General features: G+C 36.2%; 1 protein-coding gene across 1 annotated transcript in view; it reads left to right on the top strand.

Moving 5' to 3' along the window:
- Positions 1-13,967, top strand: part of LPCAT1 (lysophosphatidylcholine acyltransferase 1) — a 59,077-nt gene that overhangs the window by 21,521 nt on the left and 23,589 nt on the right. The window contains exons 6-8 of the mRNA XM_010292167.1: positions 971-1,005; positions 3,491-3,545; positions 7,186-7,268. Of these exons, the coding sequence (XP_010290469.1) occupies positions 971-1,005; positions 3,491-3,545; positions 7,186-7,268 (173 nt within the window). The remainder of the gene's footprint in view (positions 1-970; positions 1,006-3,490; positions 3,546-7,185; positions 7,269-13,967) is intronic.

Below are 13,967 nucleotides of genomic sequence, written 5' to 3'. Positions count from 1 at the left end.
TTACTGAGTCATCTTGTGTTTCTGTTAATGACTTGTACATTTTTTTTCCCAGTTGGTCAGAACAGTAGCTTGGAACTCATTTTCAGGTTTTTGGATTCTCACTTCTACACTTAAATATCATTTCCAAGTATCGCAGTTTTTTCCTATGCTGTTTCTTTGTCTTACAGTTAAAAACGTGATGACCTTTTGCTGTCATATTCCTTCCTGTCACCTGTTACATACTCCTTTCCAGATCCCTGTTCCCTTTTTGCTATTTGCATCTTGTTCACCTTTTTCCCTGCTATTTGTCCTCTCACTGTTTTACACACTGTTCATCTCAGCCATCTGATGACCCATGCTGGTCTTGCCTGAGAGCAAATTGGTGGGTTTAGATGTCTTATAACGTACCTTTTGATTCTTGGATCAGGCAGGTGGATGTATGCCATCTGTGAGTAAAGGCAACTGGAAAAATACTGTTTTAAGGTAAGACATAAGGTCTTACTTGTCCTGCTGCTTCATGTCAGTTGAGCTGACTTCCTTTCAGTCATCCCTACAGGTTCCAGACACTTCAGAAGTGTTACAGTGGTTGTTGTATCTGTTGCTGGGAGATCCAAGTAAAGTGTAGGGACACCTGAGGGACACCCTGTTGGAACAGACTGGGTTAGGAAAATACACATGGACAATGCATATCAAGGAACATCAGTTTACACTAAATAACTTTCTTTTCCAAGGCTAAGAGCATTTGAAGAATCCCTGGATCTTTGAATGTTTTGTAAACACAGAACATCTGTATTCATGAGCTGGATTACTGGGTATTTCCTAGCTACATAAAAGATAGGCCAATTCCTACTGGGGCTACAAAATTCTGCAAAGAGGGCACTGAAGTTTCCATGAAAACCTTTTAGTCCTATGTCGTCAGTTCTAGTATCTATAATGTAATTAAAGTTTAAAATACAATAATTAATTGCAACTCTCATGCTGCTTTTCCTAGGATACAATCACATGGACGTGGCAAGGGCCAGGAGCGTAAGTGGTTTACGTTTTATTGCTTATATCATGATTGCTTTCCTTCATTGTTTTTATTTACATGTCTTATAGGTGTATATATTCAAGTAGTAATTGCTGGTTATTGGATTATTCCTTGGGATTAATTTGTGTCTTTTATCTATTATTTCCTAATGACGATAACATACAGTTAGAGCAATCCAGGTAGAAACGGTGTAATTCTGCTGCTATGATTTTGGTGGTTTGCAGAATGGATTTTAGATTTTTATTTCAATTTTTTTTTTTCTATTTAGCCAAGTAGCTGAAGTAAAACAACTTCTGCTCTATGTATTTCATTGCCTGCAAATCAATTTGGTGTGTTTCTGTATAAAATCTGTACTCACTTCAGTGAAATTGGTCTAATCCCACTGAAACAGTCAACCCACTCAGGGAATTTTGAGATACTGTTTTCATTATCTCGACTGAATGCAACTTTGATTTTTTTTTTTTTTAAAACAACCAAAGTGTTATTCTAGAGGTTACTTAAGAAATGCATGTAATGTAAAATACGAAATAAAGCAGTTCTTGCTTGTTTAAAAAAAAAAAAAAATTGGGGGGGGCTTTATTTTCATGTTGGAGTTGGAGTAGAAATTCAGAAATGTTTAGATGAAGATAAAACCAAGAAATTTTGAACCCTAAGTAAAGGGGAGTTTGATTCTATGGTTAACGGCTTGCCATTAGCCTTCTCCTTGGGAGCTATTGTTTTGAATGTCCCATCTGAGATCCTATATTGTAGTAGTAATGAGGAAACCATTGGGACTAGCCAAGATTCAAGTAATTTAGAATTTTGTCAATTAATTTTGTACCTTCAAATGGTCTGGGAACCAGGCCTAGTTAAGGACATGTCTAGATTTGGAGACTTGAGGATCACTTTTAAAGGTTCAGCTTTCAGTTAAATCATCATGTTGGAAGTAGGTGAATCCATGATAGTGTCTAAAGTAGGTAGGTACAGCATTTACTGCATGCAGGGATTTCTGTTCTCTCCTTGTGAGTTCCTACCTCTTGCATTTGCACTTGTGAGTTCATCTAGCAAATTCACTCAGGCAGAGGGGAGAAAGGTGAGTAGCTTACTTCCAGCTTAGTGCCCTACCTGAGGAGTCAAGAACACATAGAGGGAGGAAGAAGAGGGCAGGAACTTGTAGGTGTGTTGCCTCAGATCACTTTAATGTGTACAAAGCCCTTATTTGGAAGTGCTGACCTCTGCTAATAAGATTAAATTAAATTAAAGCTGAATCAGAATCTGAGGTAGCATGTGACATTATGCAAATTCACTGGGTCAGTTTAAATTACAGCTTTACTTAATTAGGATTAATTCTTCAGAATGACCTGAAAATGTATTTCTGATGTCTTAACGGGAAATACTGTTAAAACTGATAGTCTTCTACTTCTTCAGCACATGTCTCTCCAGTCATACTGTTAGCCAAAACTTAATCTGGAAATGTTAAAGTATCCAGGACTATTCTGTTTGTTCAAAGTTGTTGTACCCTATAAATGGATTGAAAGCTTGTCACATGGAAACTATACAGTTTCTTCCACTTATGGAAAGTAATGTGACAAGTTTAATCTTTGAGGATTATAGAGAGTTGGCAGAGAGAAAAGTGTCCTTGTAATTTAACGGGGATTTTTAATGCTCTTGGACAAGGACCTACAAACCAGACTTTCATGTTTTCTGTCAGTGGCGTAAACTTCAAATCACAAGTTCCACTGTTGTTCCTTTTCTTTGCTTTAATGTGTTGGAAGTTCAGTGGGAAAGTAGGGGGGAAGTACTACAGCCCTGAATGAGTGTATTGCTAAATGGGTAAGGTATTGCTTATAGGAACTGCACTTTATCTGCCTAAGAGGATTTTGACCAGCCCTCCTCTCAACTGATTGACTGCTGTAACTATCTAGCTACTGTATAAAATGTGGCTACTGACGCTGCTCCCTAATTTAGGTTTACTAAATCCTTTCCTGGATTTGAATCTTACAGCTTTCTAAGGTCAAGTTTATTCCAGTATCTTGTGTCCTGGGCTACTAAAACACGTGCTGCATTTCATTAACAAACTTCTGAAGTATAATGAAATTTAATTCCAAACCAAGGTAATGATAAAATCTTAGTGGTTATAATTAATCTTGTCAACTCTGCTGAATGCAGCATTTTCCTGAAACAGACTTAATCTTTCTTTATACACTATGCATACATCTTATCTTACTGAATGTATTAGTACCTGTATTATTACTGCTTGTTTTCCTGCTTTTGGGTATCTTTTAGGATGCAACTTCAGTGTAAATTGCTTTTGTTCCACCTTACAGAATCTAATGTATAGAAGTACTCTCTAAGACTATTTCTGTTAATTTTGAATCTGAATATGAATGTACCTACAAGTAGGAATGTTACTTGAAGACTTTGGAGCATAAAGTACGACTGTTTCACTACATGTACATTTTTTTTCCTCCATACTTTCCTTTTTTTTTTTTTCCCTTTTAGGTTAGAAATTCTGTGGCTTACTTTGTGTCAGTTTCACAATTCTGTGGAAATTGAGGTCAGTAAAAAAAAAAACACCCAGTGCATTCTGAGCAGTATCAGAATACATAATATTGTACTTCATTCTGCAGTGACAGTTTGTATTCAAACTTTATATGTTAACACAGTCTGTAAAAACAGGTTAAAATACCACTTACAGAAGCCATTTGTCCAAAATGTATCTGAAAATGTAGCCTAAAAATGGAATAACAAAATACAGTTTTCCACTTGGCTTAAGACTTCACTTTCTTATTCATTTAAATTGAGCAGATAGATTTCTGACTCTGTTAAAAGAGTCTTTCGTGAACAAATTTCTTGTCTTTTAACCACCTGATTGCTATTCCAGCTGGTATACCAACTGTGTGTGTTAAATATCCAAGTATGTGAATGCTGATGTCCAAACTAAGGACTATCTTCTAGAGAAGAATCATTGTACGTGGCTTCTGATAGGCCAGATAAGTTAGCCAGACATATTAAATAACCTTTTTATTAGGCTGCACTGTTCAGAATGTGAAATTGGAAAACCCAAAGAAAATGCTTATATATATATTCTTAACTTTGTTTTGAGGAAAACAGTATGTGATCCTAAGGCTGAAGACTATTATCGTGAAAATGCAAAAACAATTAAAATTTTTCCTTTTAAATTGCTCTCCTTATGCATTTTACAGAAAGTAATTACATTTTTGTGGAGAAGTATGGTGTGTTAAAGGTGTTATATTTGACAGATGTTCTGCAGTTATTTTACTTAAGTTTTAAAATTATAAAGTTATTTAATGAAGTTAAATTACTTCTGTCTTACTGATGGCAGGGTAAATTAGTAGGAAGAACTATTACGTATTTATATACATATATATGTTACAGCAGTAACATAAAACATATTCTAATCACAGTATTATTGCTATGTTCTGTGTTTGTTTACGCTATAAATTCTTCTCAAAAACAATGAATGCACGAAATACCAGCCACTGAACAGTTGTATCTATTGTAGAAATTTGCAGTTTGTGTTAATAACTTCAGTTGCATATTTTCAGCTAATATTAATAGTATATTAAAAAAAAAAAATCTTATTTCCAAAACAGTGGCCAGAAGGGACAGCAAGTGACTGCCTCATGCAGGGATAAGACAAACCCAGCTGATTGGCAGGATTTTTACTCTATCTCAGGAACATGGTTTTCTGCCCTTGGCAAGTAAAATGGGTCCTTTCACACAGAAGTGAACACTGCTGAGCTTTCTTGATTTTTGAGGCAGCAGCTGCTAGCAGATGCTGAGTTTCTGTAGCACATACAGAACCTGCACAAGGACAAGTTATATCTTTGGTCTTTTTTTAAAAAAAAAAAAAAGGCAGCTAGTGACTTTCTGAAATACTCCATGCTAAAGAAAGAGCTGGCAGAAGGTAGAAGAGCAGACTTGTTTGCAAGGCTGCTTGTAAGAATGAGGCAGAGTACTTAAGAGCTAGTTGTTGAATCTGTTTTTGTAAGGAAGTGCTGCAGATTTAGGAACATAGACGGGGGAAAAATTAGTTGTTCTGTGTTCAAAGTCATGTTTTTCCCTGGTCTCCAAAGTTTATTGGCATAATTATTCCTGCTTTGTTCCATCAGCACAGAGATACTGGCAAATACCAGCCAGCCTTTATACCAGAATTACTGCTGAAAATCCAGTAACTCGGGGAGATGTACAGCAAAAAAACACAACTTCAGTATGTTTTTGATTAAATGATAGCTTGTAAGGTCTAACAGCCAGCAATCAGGATCCGAAGTTTGTTAGTCTGTGCTTCTCTGCATATAATGTATGTTCTGGCATATTATACATGTCATCCAGTATGTATATTGAGAAGCAAGCATCTATGTAGAATTTATAGTAGGTTACTATAAATATTGGCCCACCCATCCATCCATCCTGTATTTCGAACTGACATGCAAGATGCAAGCAGTCTTGTGAGGAAGAAAGGGTATGTGATCATCTCCACATGTAGTTTGTTTTGGCTCATGACAGTTTGTTTTGCTGGTGTGTCAGCTTCAGTGTTTATACATCCATCACAGTCTGCAGCAGCTGGGAGTTCTTCGCTTAGTTTTGTTAGCGGTGCTGAAATGATTTTGTTATTTCTGTCTAGTTAGGCACAGACATGTATAACACCTCTGAAATCACCTCATATCCAAACTTGTCCTGTGTTTGGATGAATGGCTTGATAGTAATTTGCAGCTCAAAGTAAAAGAAATAGAATTGTGCTTGGAACTTGGAAGGAACAATCTTTCTGTCTCTGTTAGCTTCACTGTCTTTGTTCTTTCATATATTACACCACATCAGGCTGGCATACCTGCTTGTCAGCCTAGAAGACAGAAGTTGTATGTTTTCAACTGCAGTGGTGCACAGAGGGAAACCTGTAGCAAACCCCAAAATAAATTAAAGATTTGTCCATCACTGAATACTTCTAAGAAACAGTTAGACTAACATCTAATGACAGCATTTTGGGTACTGCTGATCATACCATTATGTGATTCTGAAAATACGGCTAACTTCATAGTTATGGAGAAGTATTTGCTTAAATGATAAACTTTATATTCATTCCCCAATTCTTAATTTCTTTTTTTTAAAGACCAGTGTAAAATTTCAGGATCATAATTCCCACTTTGTATTACAGATAGGTAATTATGTGAAATACAACTAAGCTTATTACAGATTTGGTTTCTACTTCATCAGCTTTCCACAGCATTACAAACATTTTGTTCACTTAATGCGTAAATATCTCATTGCAGTGCACTACTAAGGGAATTGTCTGTGGTACTGAGCAGGGGTTAGAATTGGAGTAATTCCTTCTTGTTCCTTCCATCTAAGAAGTTAGTTACTTGGCAGAAATGGGATGTTTTGAGGGTTTTTATAGGTGAGACTGGCCATGATCTTGGGGCTTACATCATATTTCAGTAAGTACTTAAAAACATAGCCAAAAGCTGGAAGGTCTTATAATATAGGCCGTACCGTTCTGAAAGCTGCCTTTTCTGTTGCAGGTCTCTAGCAGTTCTGGTTTAATTTTCCCCTTCTAGTCTCAACTGTTCTGCGATTCTGTGGCCACCTGCATTTATTTAGAATTTTTTTTTCACTTGAGTATTAATATCCAGTGTCCAATTTGAAGGAGAAATTTTTCAAATCCTCCAACAACAGAAGATAAAAACACTTCTGATGTGTACATTAAGCAGTTATATATGATTTCAAAATGTGCAAGGGGAACAGTAAATACTTGATGTCCTGACAATTTGAATTAATGTTTAAGCTATTGAACAATGTTCTTGCAGCAGTTCAAACCAACTTTTCTTGGTTATCTGCAAAGAGCTGAACAATACAGGCTGTAAGAGAAAAGTTTGTGCAAGAAAATGCTAATGCTTTTAAATTATTTTAAAATTCCTGGTCACACTTACAAAAGGAAGATAAAGCTCTACTTAGGTTCCATGAGGTAAGAAATGAGCAGAGTCACCGTTATATGAATTTCTAGAAGTATGATGCATCCTTAAGCATTTAAGAGTTCATTTTTTAATTTTTTTATAGTCCTTATGTTAATACAATTTTGTAAGTAACAACAAACTGTGTACATTTTTCACCATAGTGCTATAACAGATATTGTTTAAAATGTTAAATATTCATGGTATAATTCAGTTCTTTGTATGCAGTTTCTACCGGTGTATATTCCTTCAGAAGAAGAAAGAAAAAATCCAGTGTTATATGCCAATAACGTCAGGCTTGTAATGGCAGAGTAAGTATGTTGTAATATGGAATAAAAATAGATGTGTAATTTTAATTTTAGGAGCAAGAAAATGTCATGAAATTGAGTGAGTCAGTGTAGTTGCCTGCTTGCAAAGAAGCTTGTAGTCTGCAGTAGCATATACAAAACTTTTTATATAGCAGTTGCCTTCCTCTCTGAGGAGGCCAGGGAGCCACAAATACAACAGGAACTGTAGGAGTCCATGGTTTTGGTTTGTTTGTTTTTTTTTTTTAATATGTCTTCATATAACAAGCCAGTTCTGCTTGCTGCTGTGGGTATTAAGTCTTCTGGGGAGAATGGTATAGTTGAATTTTATGACAGTGAATGTAACTGAATTTTGTGCTATAGAGGTTGCATTTTAAGCTATGACTTTTTAATGAGGTTAAGAATAGTTTCATGTATTCATTGTTAGCCTGTGGTTATTTCAAATTGTAAAGCACAGGAAAGCTGCTTCTGTTGGAAATAGAGCACTGATACAATGCAGACTAATTGAAGTTGAATGTTAGTGTGAGAACACTTACAAGACTTACCTATAATGTATAATAAAGCCAACATTGAATATGCAGACCTTCATTCTCTTTTGTTGTATTTTTGATTAACCTCTCATTGTTCATTTTTTGTTGTGTCAGTAAATCTTCCATCAGTCAGTAGATGTTTTTTTCAGTATTTACAGCGAACGCTCAGGTCTATGATCATTATTAACTCTTGAAGGATTTATGAATCTTTCTACTCCTAATTTTGAAAGAACTTGTGAAATCTTAATTTCCTTTGAGTAACTTCTATTCCATTTCTAAGTTACCAGTTTAAACCAAAGGCCAGTTTGAAGATAGAAACTGGTAATTTTTCCCTGGTTTGTATGTGGAACCCAGCTCTGTGAGGTTCCTTAAAGATGTTGGGTCTATAATATAACAATATTATCAATACTCGAGCTGTTGTATGAAAGGACATTTCTCACAAAGGAAAAAAACAAAAGGATCTGTGTGAATCAACCTGTCTTACAGTTGCAGTGGCCTCAAAGACTTTTGTAGTTCACTTAAGACAGTCAGCTGACACTACATAAAAGTGTTGTCCTTAGACTTTGGGTAGAAGGCTGTGTTATAAAACCTTCAATCCAAACTCTGCTTCAATCAGATGACAGGGATTGTGTGGTATAAGGAGAAATTTTGAAAGTCTATAGACATTTACATGCATGTTGAAAACTGCCTCTTCTATGTGTGCGTAGGAGAAGAGAGATGATTTTCCTTTTCCTTTTGTTTCTCTTTCACACCTCTAAAGAATTAGGCATTTGGGGTAACAGAAGTGGGATGCAGGTCTAAAGGGAAGACTGGCAGAATGGGGATAGCAAATATGGCTTGCTTTAAGGTGAAGAAAGGGCTGCTGATGCTGTGTTGATATGAAAGAAAAAAAAATGTTTGAATATCAAAGTTCTGAAGTTAAAATGCAGATGGGAATAAACCAGAATGCCAACTCCTGGATACCATGGATTACTGTAGACCAGTTAAAATAACATCAACATAGCCAAAATTTATTTATTCTGACCACTTTCAGTTGCTGACTTCTAGTGGCAATTCTCCAGACTCTCCCAGTTTGTTCATGTAGCTTTTGATATAGGAGATGAGATAGGCTCACATGCTGTCAGTCTGTCGTGGAGCTGTAGCAGTTGCAAGTCTAGCACCTCAGCTGCTATTCGGTGCTACCATTGCACCCTGCATTGCTGAATAAAGGTCAGTATTATTGCTTCATTTAAATTTGTCTCCTTTGAAGATTGAATTGGTGACAGGGTACCATTTTGATGTCGAGAGGTCAGTTCAGGATCTGTTTAGATGTCTGCTTTCCCCTGCATCCCTGCTTTCCCCTATTCTTCTGGAAGAAGAGTCTAATGCTGCTGGCTATTTTACAGCAGCAGAGGTCACAGTCCCAGATAATAATGCATTTTTGAGTCTAGAACCAGTGTTGCAGCAGAACCTTGTCTCTTGCCCCTGATTACAAGGGGAATTGGTAGAACTTACTGAGATATGATTGCCACTCCTGAAATCTGTTTGTCTTCATCATAATCTTGTCTTGTGAACATCTTCTGTTAAGTGTTGAACAAAGCACTTGATGGGCTGTCTGATTCTTATGCTGCTTTTACTTGCTGACTCTATGGAGAATTTTTGGTATAGTCTTATTTGTTTAGATTTTCTGTGGGCAGCCACAGGTGCGAGTGATGAGGGTCTCTAGATAGTTCCTTTTCATTTATATATAAATTGAATATTTGCCAAAGAAATTGCTGTCATTCACAGAGGTTTGCTTCCTCAGGACATTAGTTTCTTGCAGGACAAATTAATTTACTTGCCCCAAAAGTGAAATTGAAAGTGAGTCTGGCCTTTTGGCTCCCTGTTTCATGTTTGCTGGACCATGTTGGGGATGATCATCTCAGTGATGTGAACGTTGTGACCAGATGTTACTCAGTCTGGATCACTACTCTACAAGCACCCTTTCCTACTGCTTTAGGACCTCATTTCACAGACTTTTTTTCTAAACTAAACCTAGTTTATGTTTTAATTAACTCAAATGTAATATGAACTGATCTCTTCTTGATTGATGGTGTTTCAGTATTTGTGCACTGATCTTGTTACTAAATTCCACAGGAATCCAGGTGATACATTTCCATTTTTTTAAAGGACACTGTCATGGTAGGAAACGAATTTAAGGCTCACAACTTCTACAGACCTTTCATTTGCACCTGTGGCTACTATGTGCAATGCTGACTTCTAGTGGTGTCTTTCATTACAGTTTTTCTCATCAGGAGGATTAGCAAGATCCAAGCCTTAGTGGTTGATTGCTTTACAGCATCTATAAAAATCCAAATTTTCTTTCTAAAAGGATTTCTTAATCTCACCTATGCAATTACCAGTTTTTTAAGGTCTGTGATCTTCAACCTTTTTTTCCCATTGGCAGATATTTCTTCAGTAGCATTGGGCCAAAAACTAGAATCGTGTGCAGTCTTGTTACAGACACTCAGCTCACTGTTTTTTCTGTTTCGGGGATTATCTGTAATCAGAACTAGAATTACTCATGCAGGATAGCCACTGCTGCTGAATAGTTACTCCATGCTTGTCTTCCGTAGGATCATTTTTGTATTCTGCACAAAAGGTATGTGCAGATTTGGATTAGTCTACTGTTTAAAGTATGGACCCCTACTTATTCCCTATCAGTATGCTTTGGATTTTTTTTCTCATATAACCTATTTTGAGTGAGTCTGTTGTCTTTGGTCTTTCTGGCCTTGCTCTGACTTCTACTCTGTTTAGTCAATGTCCATCTTATCCACAATATGCCATCAGGAAATGTGTTTAGAATCACTTTTGAATCACAGAAAATTTTGAGTGCTATAAATATGGCAACAGTCCATACAGGTTCCCTCTTTAAATTAAATACACTTTGGTGATATCTTGAATTTTAATTCACTTGATGTGTTCTCTATTGCTCTAATACAGTTCTGAAACCACCATGCTAGTAAGTCATGCCATGTAGACACATATTATATTGGCTCGCTTTTGTAAGTAGTACTCACAATTGCAAAATCATCATTTTGGTCATCCTGAGTGTGAGCTGTTATCACCTTACATTGATGGTAGTCAATGTGGATTATTTTGATCAGTTAATTTATTAATTTCAGCACTTACTGTTTCTTTTATATATTTTCTACTTGTGTCAAGCTTTCTGGCCTATGTTGATACGTTTTTTTAAACTTTTTTTTTAATACCTTCAAAGTATTAACTTATGATTTACTGGAACTACAGTAGCATTGTAAAATGACCATTGTGTAGACTTGAGGATTCAACCCCAAGTGTTCTAGAATTATCAGGAACAAATCATCTGACCTTGCCATCACAAGTGTTTATTTCTAAAAATTCTTCAGTGATAAAGGAAACATCTCTACCACTGTTAAAGCATTTGAGAGTACTTCATTTTATTTGTAAGATATGTCCCCCTAATTGTTTCCTCAAGTAACGTATTTATTGCATATGACTTTTTTTTTGCCTCATGGCAGTTTTACTGTCCTCAATTAGTAATAGGTTATGTCACCATTTATATTTTTCTTACACTTTAAAAAGTCTTATGCTTAGTAGCTGTATCAATTGCAACTTCTTCTCTGTCTTTACCTTTCCATATTATTTTTATGTATCACAGTTTTTCTAATTTACTGAAGTTCGTTTGTTTTTGGTGTTTTTGTTTCCCCTAAAAAAAATACTAGTTGTCTCTCTTCATTGTGGGATTGTAGTCTTTTGCCTGCTGAATAGATTCTTGAATACCTAATTTTCATTAGCACTTTTATTCTGGAAGACATCTGACAGTGGTAAAGTAATCAAAGTACTGTTTAGGATATAGAAATGCTGCTTTAAAGAAAAAATAGATAACTTTTCCACTCCCACTCTGCAAAACAAAATTTGTTTGTTACCTTACTATCAATTAGGGCTCAAGTATATTTAAAAGGAGTATGTGAGTAGCTCAGCTTCTAGTTAGTTGCATGTACTTGGCACTATCCATTTTGTAGACAAACAAGCCCATGGTAGTACAGGCAGCTAATTGTGAAAATCTGCACTGCAGGCTTTTTGTTCAAGTCTAAAGTAACCTCGCCCATAATTACAGATGTAAGCTGCTTAGATAATTATACACAGATCTGTTGGATGCTTATTAACATATAAATACGATTTGTTTTGCTTTAGTTTTTTAGTTTCTCTTACAGAGATTATCTTCAAAATAGGGAATAATATGATATAGATGGTACAATACAAAAAAAAATGCAGTTTAAAATATTGCAACTTTGTAAATTTTTTTATGCATATGGCAGATGTTGAGACTGAAAACTGATGGAAATTGGACACCTTTGCGCCTTGATTTTTCAAAACTAAGCACCTCAGAACTGAAGTTCTGTCAGTGATTCTGATTTGAGCATTTCTCTTTTCTGATCTTTCTGCTGTTAGAACTCAGCATTATAACTACATACATGACACTAGCCAGCAGTTTTGAAGTTTCTTTTGTGGTGAGACCAGAAAGGCAGACTTCCTGTAGAAATACCAAAATGTCATAGTCTGGTTTGCATTTTTCCAATAACTTTGGTTTTCTTCTCCACTTACACAAAAGTTTAAAGACATGTTTTTATATTTACAGTAGATGCTCAAATCAGTTGAAGGCGCAGAGTGTTAAACATGGAACTTGAAAACAAGTCTTCCTTATGTTTTCCCTATCAAGTGCTTGCCAGGATCACTTTCCCCTTATTGGAGCATGTCATACTGTTAAAGCAGTAACTCTTATCAGCTTGACATATGAGGATTATGGTTTTGCTTTTGAGAAATTAATCCTTTTTTCCAGTATGCTGGTGAAGGACAAAGATACTATAGACAGTATTCTGTGCCCATTTCACCTTTTGTCATCTTCTACATAGTCAAAACCAGGTAGTATTTTTTTCTGGCAGGCTTTGACAGCATCAAAATGTGATCTTGGCCACAGTATGGGGTAGGGTAATGCTAGCTGCTGAAGAATAGTCTTGAGGATGTGGGTTTACAGTAGCTTACTGGTCTATCTCTTGGCTGTTGTATTTTCAGTGGCCGGTTAAATGTAACTTTGGAAAAACTGCTATGCTCTGTGCTTGCGCTGTCTGAAGTTTTTATACGTGATTCTGCAGAAGCACTGGTTGGATGCTCAGCACTAAACTTTGAAATTCAGGACTTCTGGTCTTCTTTATACCACTGAAGGCATGAGGATCACTGTAAGTCAAATTACTGAAGTGCTGGAGTTAACAAGCATCCATTTGTGTAGGTTTCAGATCGCATACAGAAAAGGAGATAACTACATTGTGCACTCTATTTTTGTGAATGCTGTAAGTATGGCAATTAGGCAAATGTACTTGCTGAACAGAGTTAACTCTGTGCAGCTTCTTGCTAAGTTTATTTTCTCACGAAAGAAATTTTTTGAAGTAATATTGTGCAGCAGTCTGGTTTGAACTAGATTTTTGAATTCTGACAACACAAAGAGACACTGCTTCATTTTTTACCCCTTGAAGATTCATGATGTACAAGCCTACAAGATCTTATCCGGACCAACAGTTACAGGACCCATTTTCTTAACACAAGGGATAAATGCAGCTGTTAGCAGCTTCTTTTTCTGTCTAAAAATTAAACCATCATGAGATACTATATTCTTGATGTGAACTCTCAAGTCTTATGACTGGCCCTCCAATTGCTTGGAGAATGTCATAAAGTAGGAGTGGTCCAAGGAGAGAAAACGGGCTATCTGTCCTGGCCTTGCAACAGTGAATAGGTGAAAGGTCTTCATCTTGGCAAAAGATCTTTGGCAAAGAAAGAAGAAAAAAGAAAAAGGGGGAAAAAAAAAAATGGGGGGGTTGTTTTGAAGGTCAGTAAAATCATGAGTGTTCGAGAAATAGATACTAAGGCAAATTTGTTACTTTCCATAGCAGAAGACATAGAAGGCATTCAGCAGTAGGTCAACTAAAAGTAAATGGAAATACTCTTTAAAAAAATATATAAAATTGTGGCATTCACTAACAGAGGCATAAAATTATTTATCAGAGCTGAGATGTACTGATTCTAGACCACACTGGTGCAAATAGTATCTTGCTCGGGAGTCGTAGAATAGTTTCAGTTGGAAGGGACCTTTTAAGGTCATCTAGTCCAACCCCCCTGCAGT

This window comes from Phaethon lepturus, unplaced genomic scaffold (genome assembly GCF_000687285.1).
Source record: "Phaethon lepturus isolate BGI_N335 unplaced genomic scaffold, ASM68728v1 scaffold8338, whole genome shotgun sequence".
Lineage (NCBI taxonomy): Eukaryota > Metazoa > Chordata > Aves > Phaethontiformes > Phaethontidae > Phaethon > Phaethon lepturus.
This window is presented reverse-complemented; position numbering and strand designations above follow the sequence as displayed.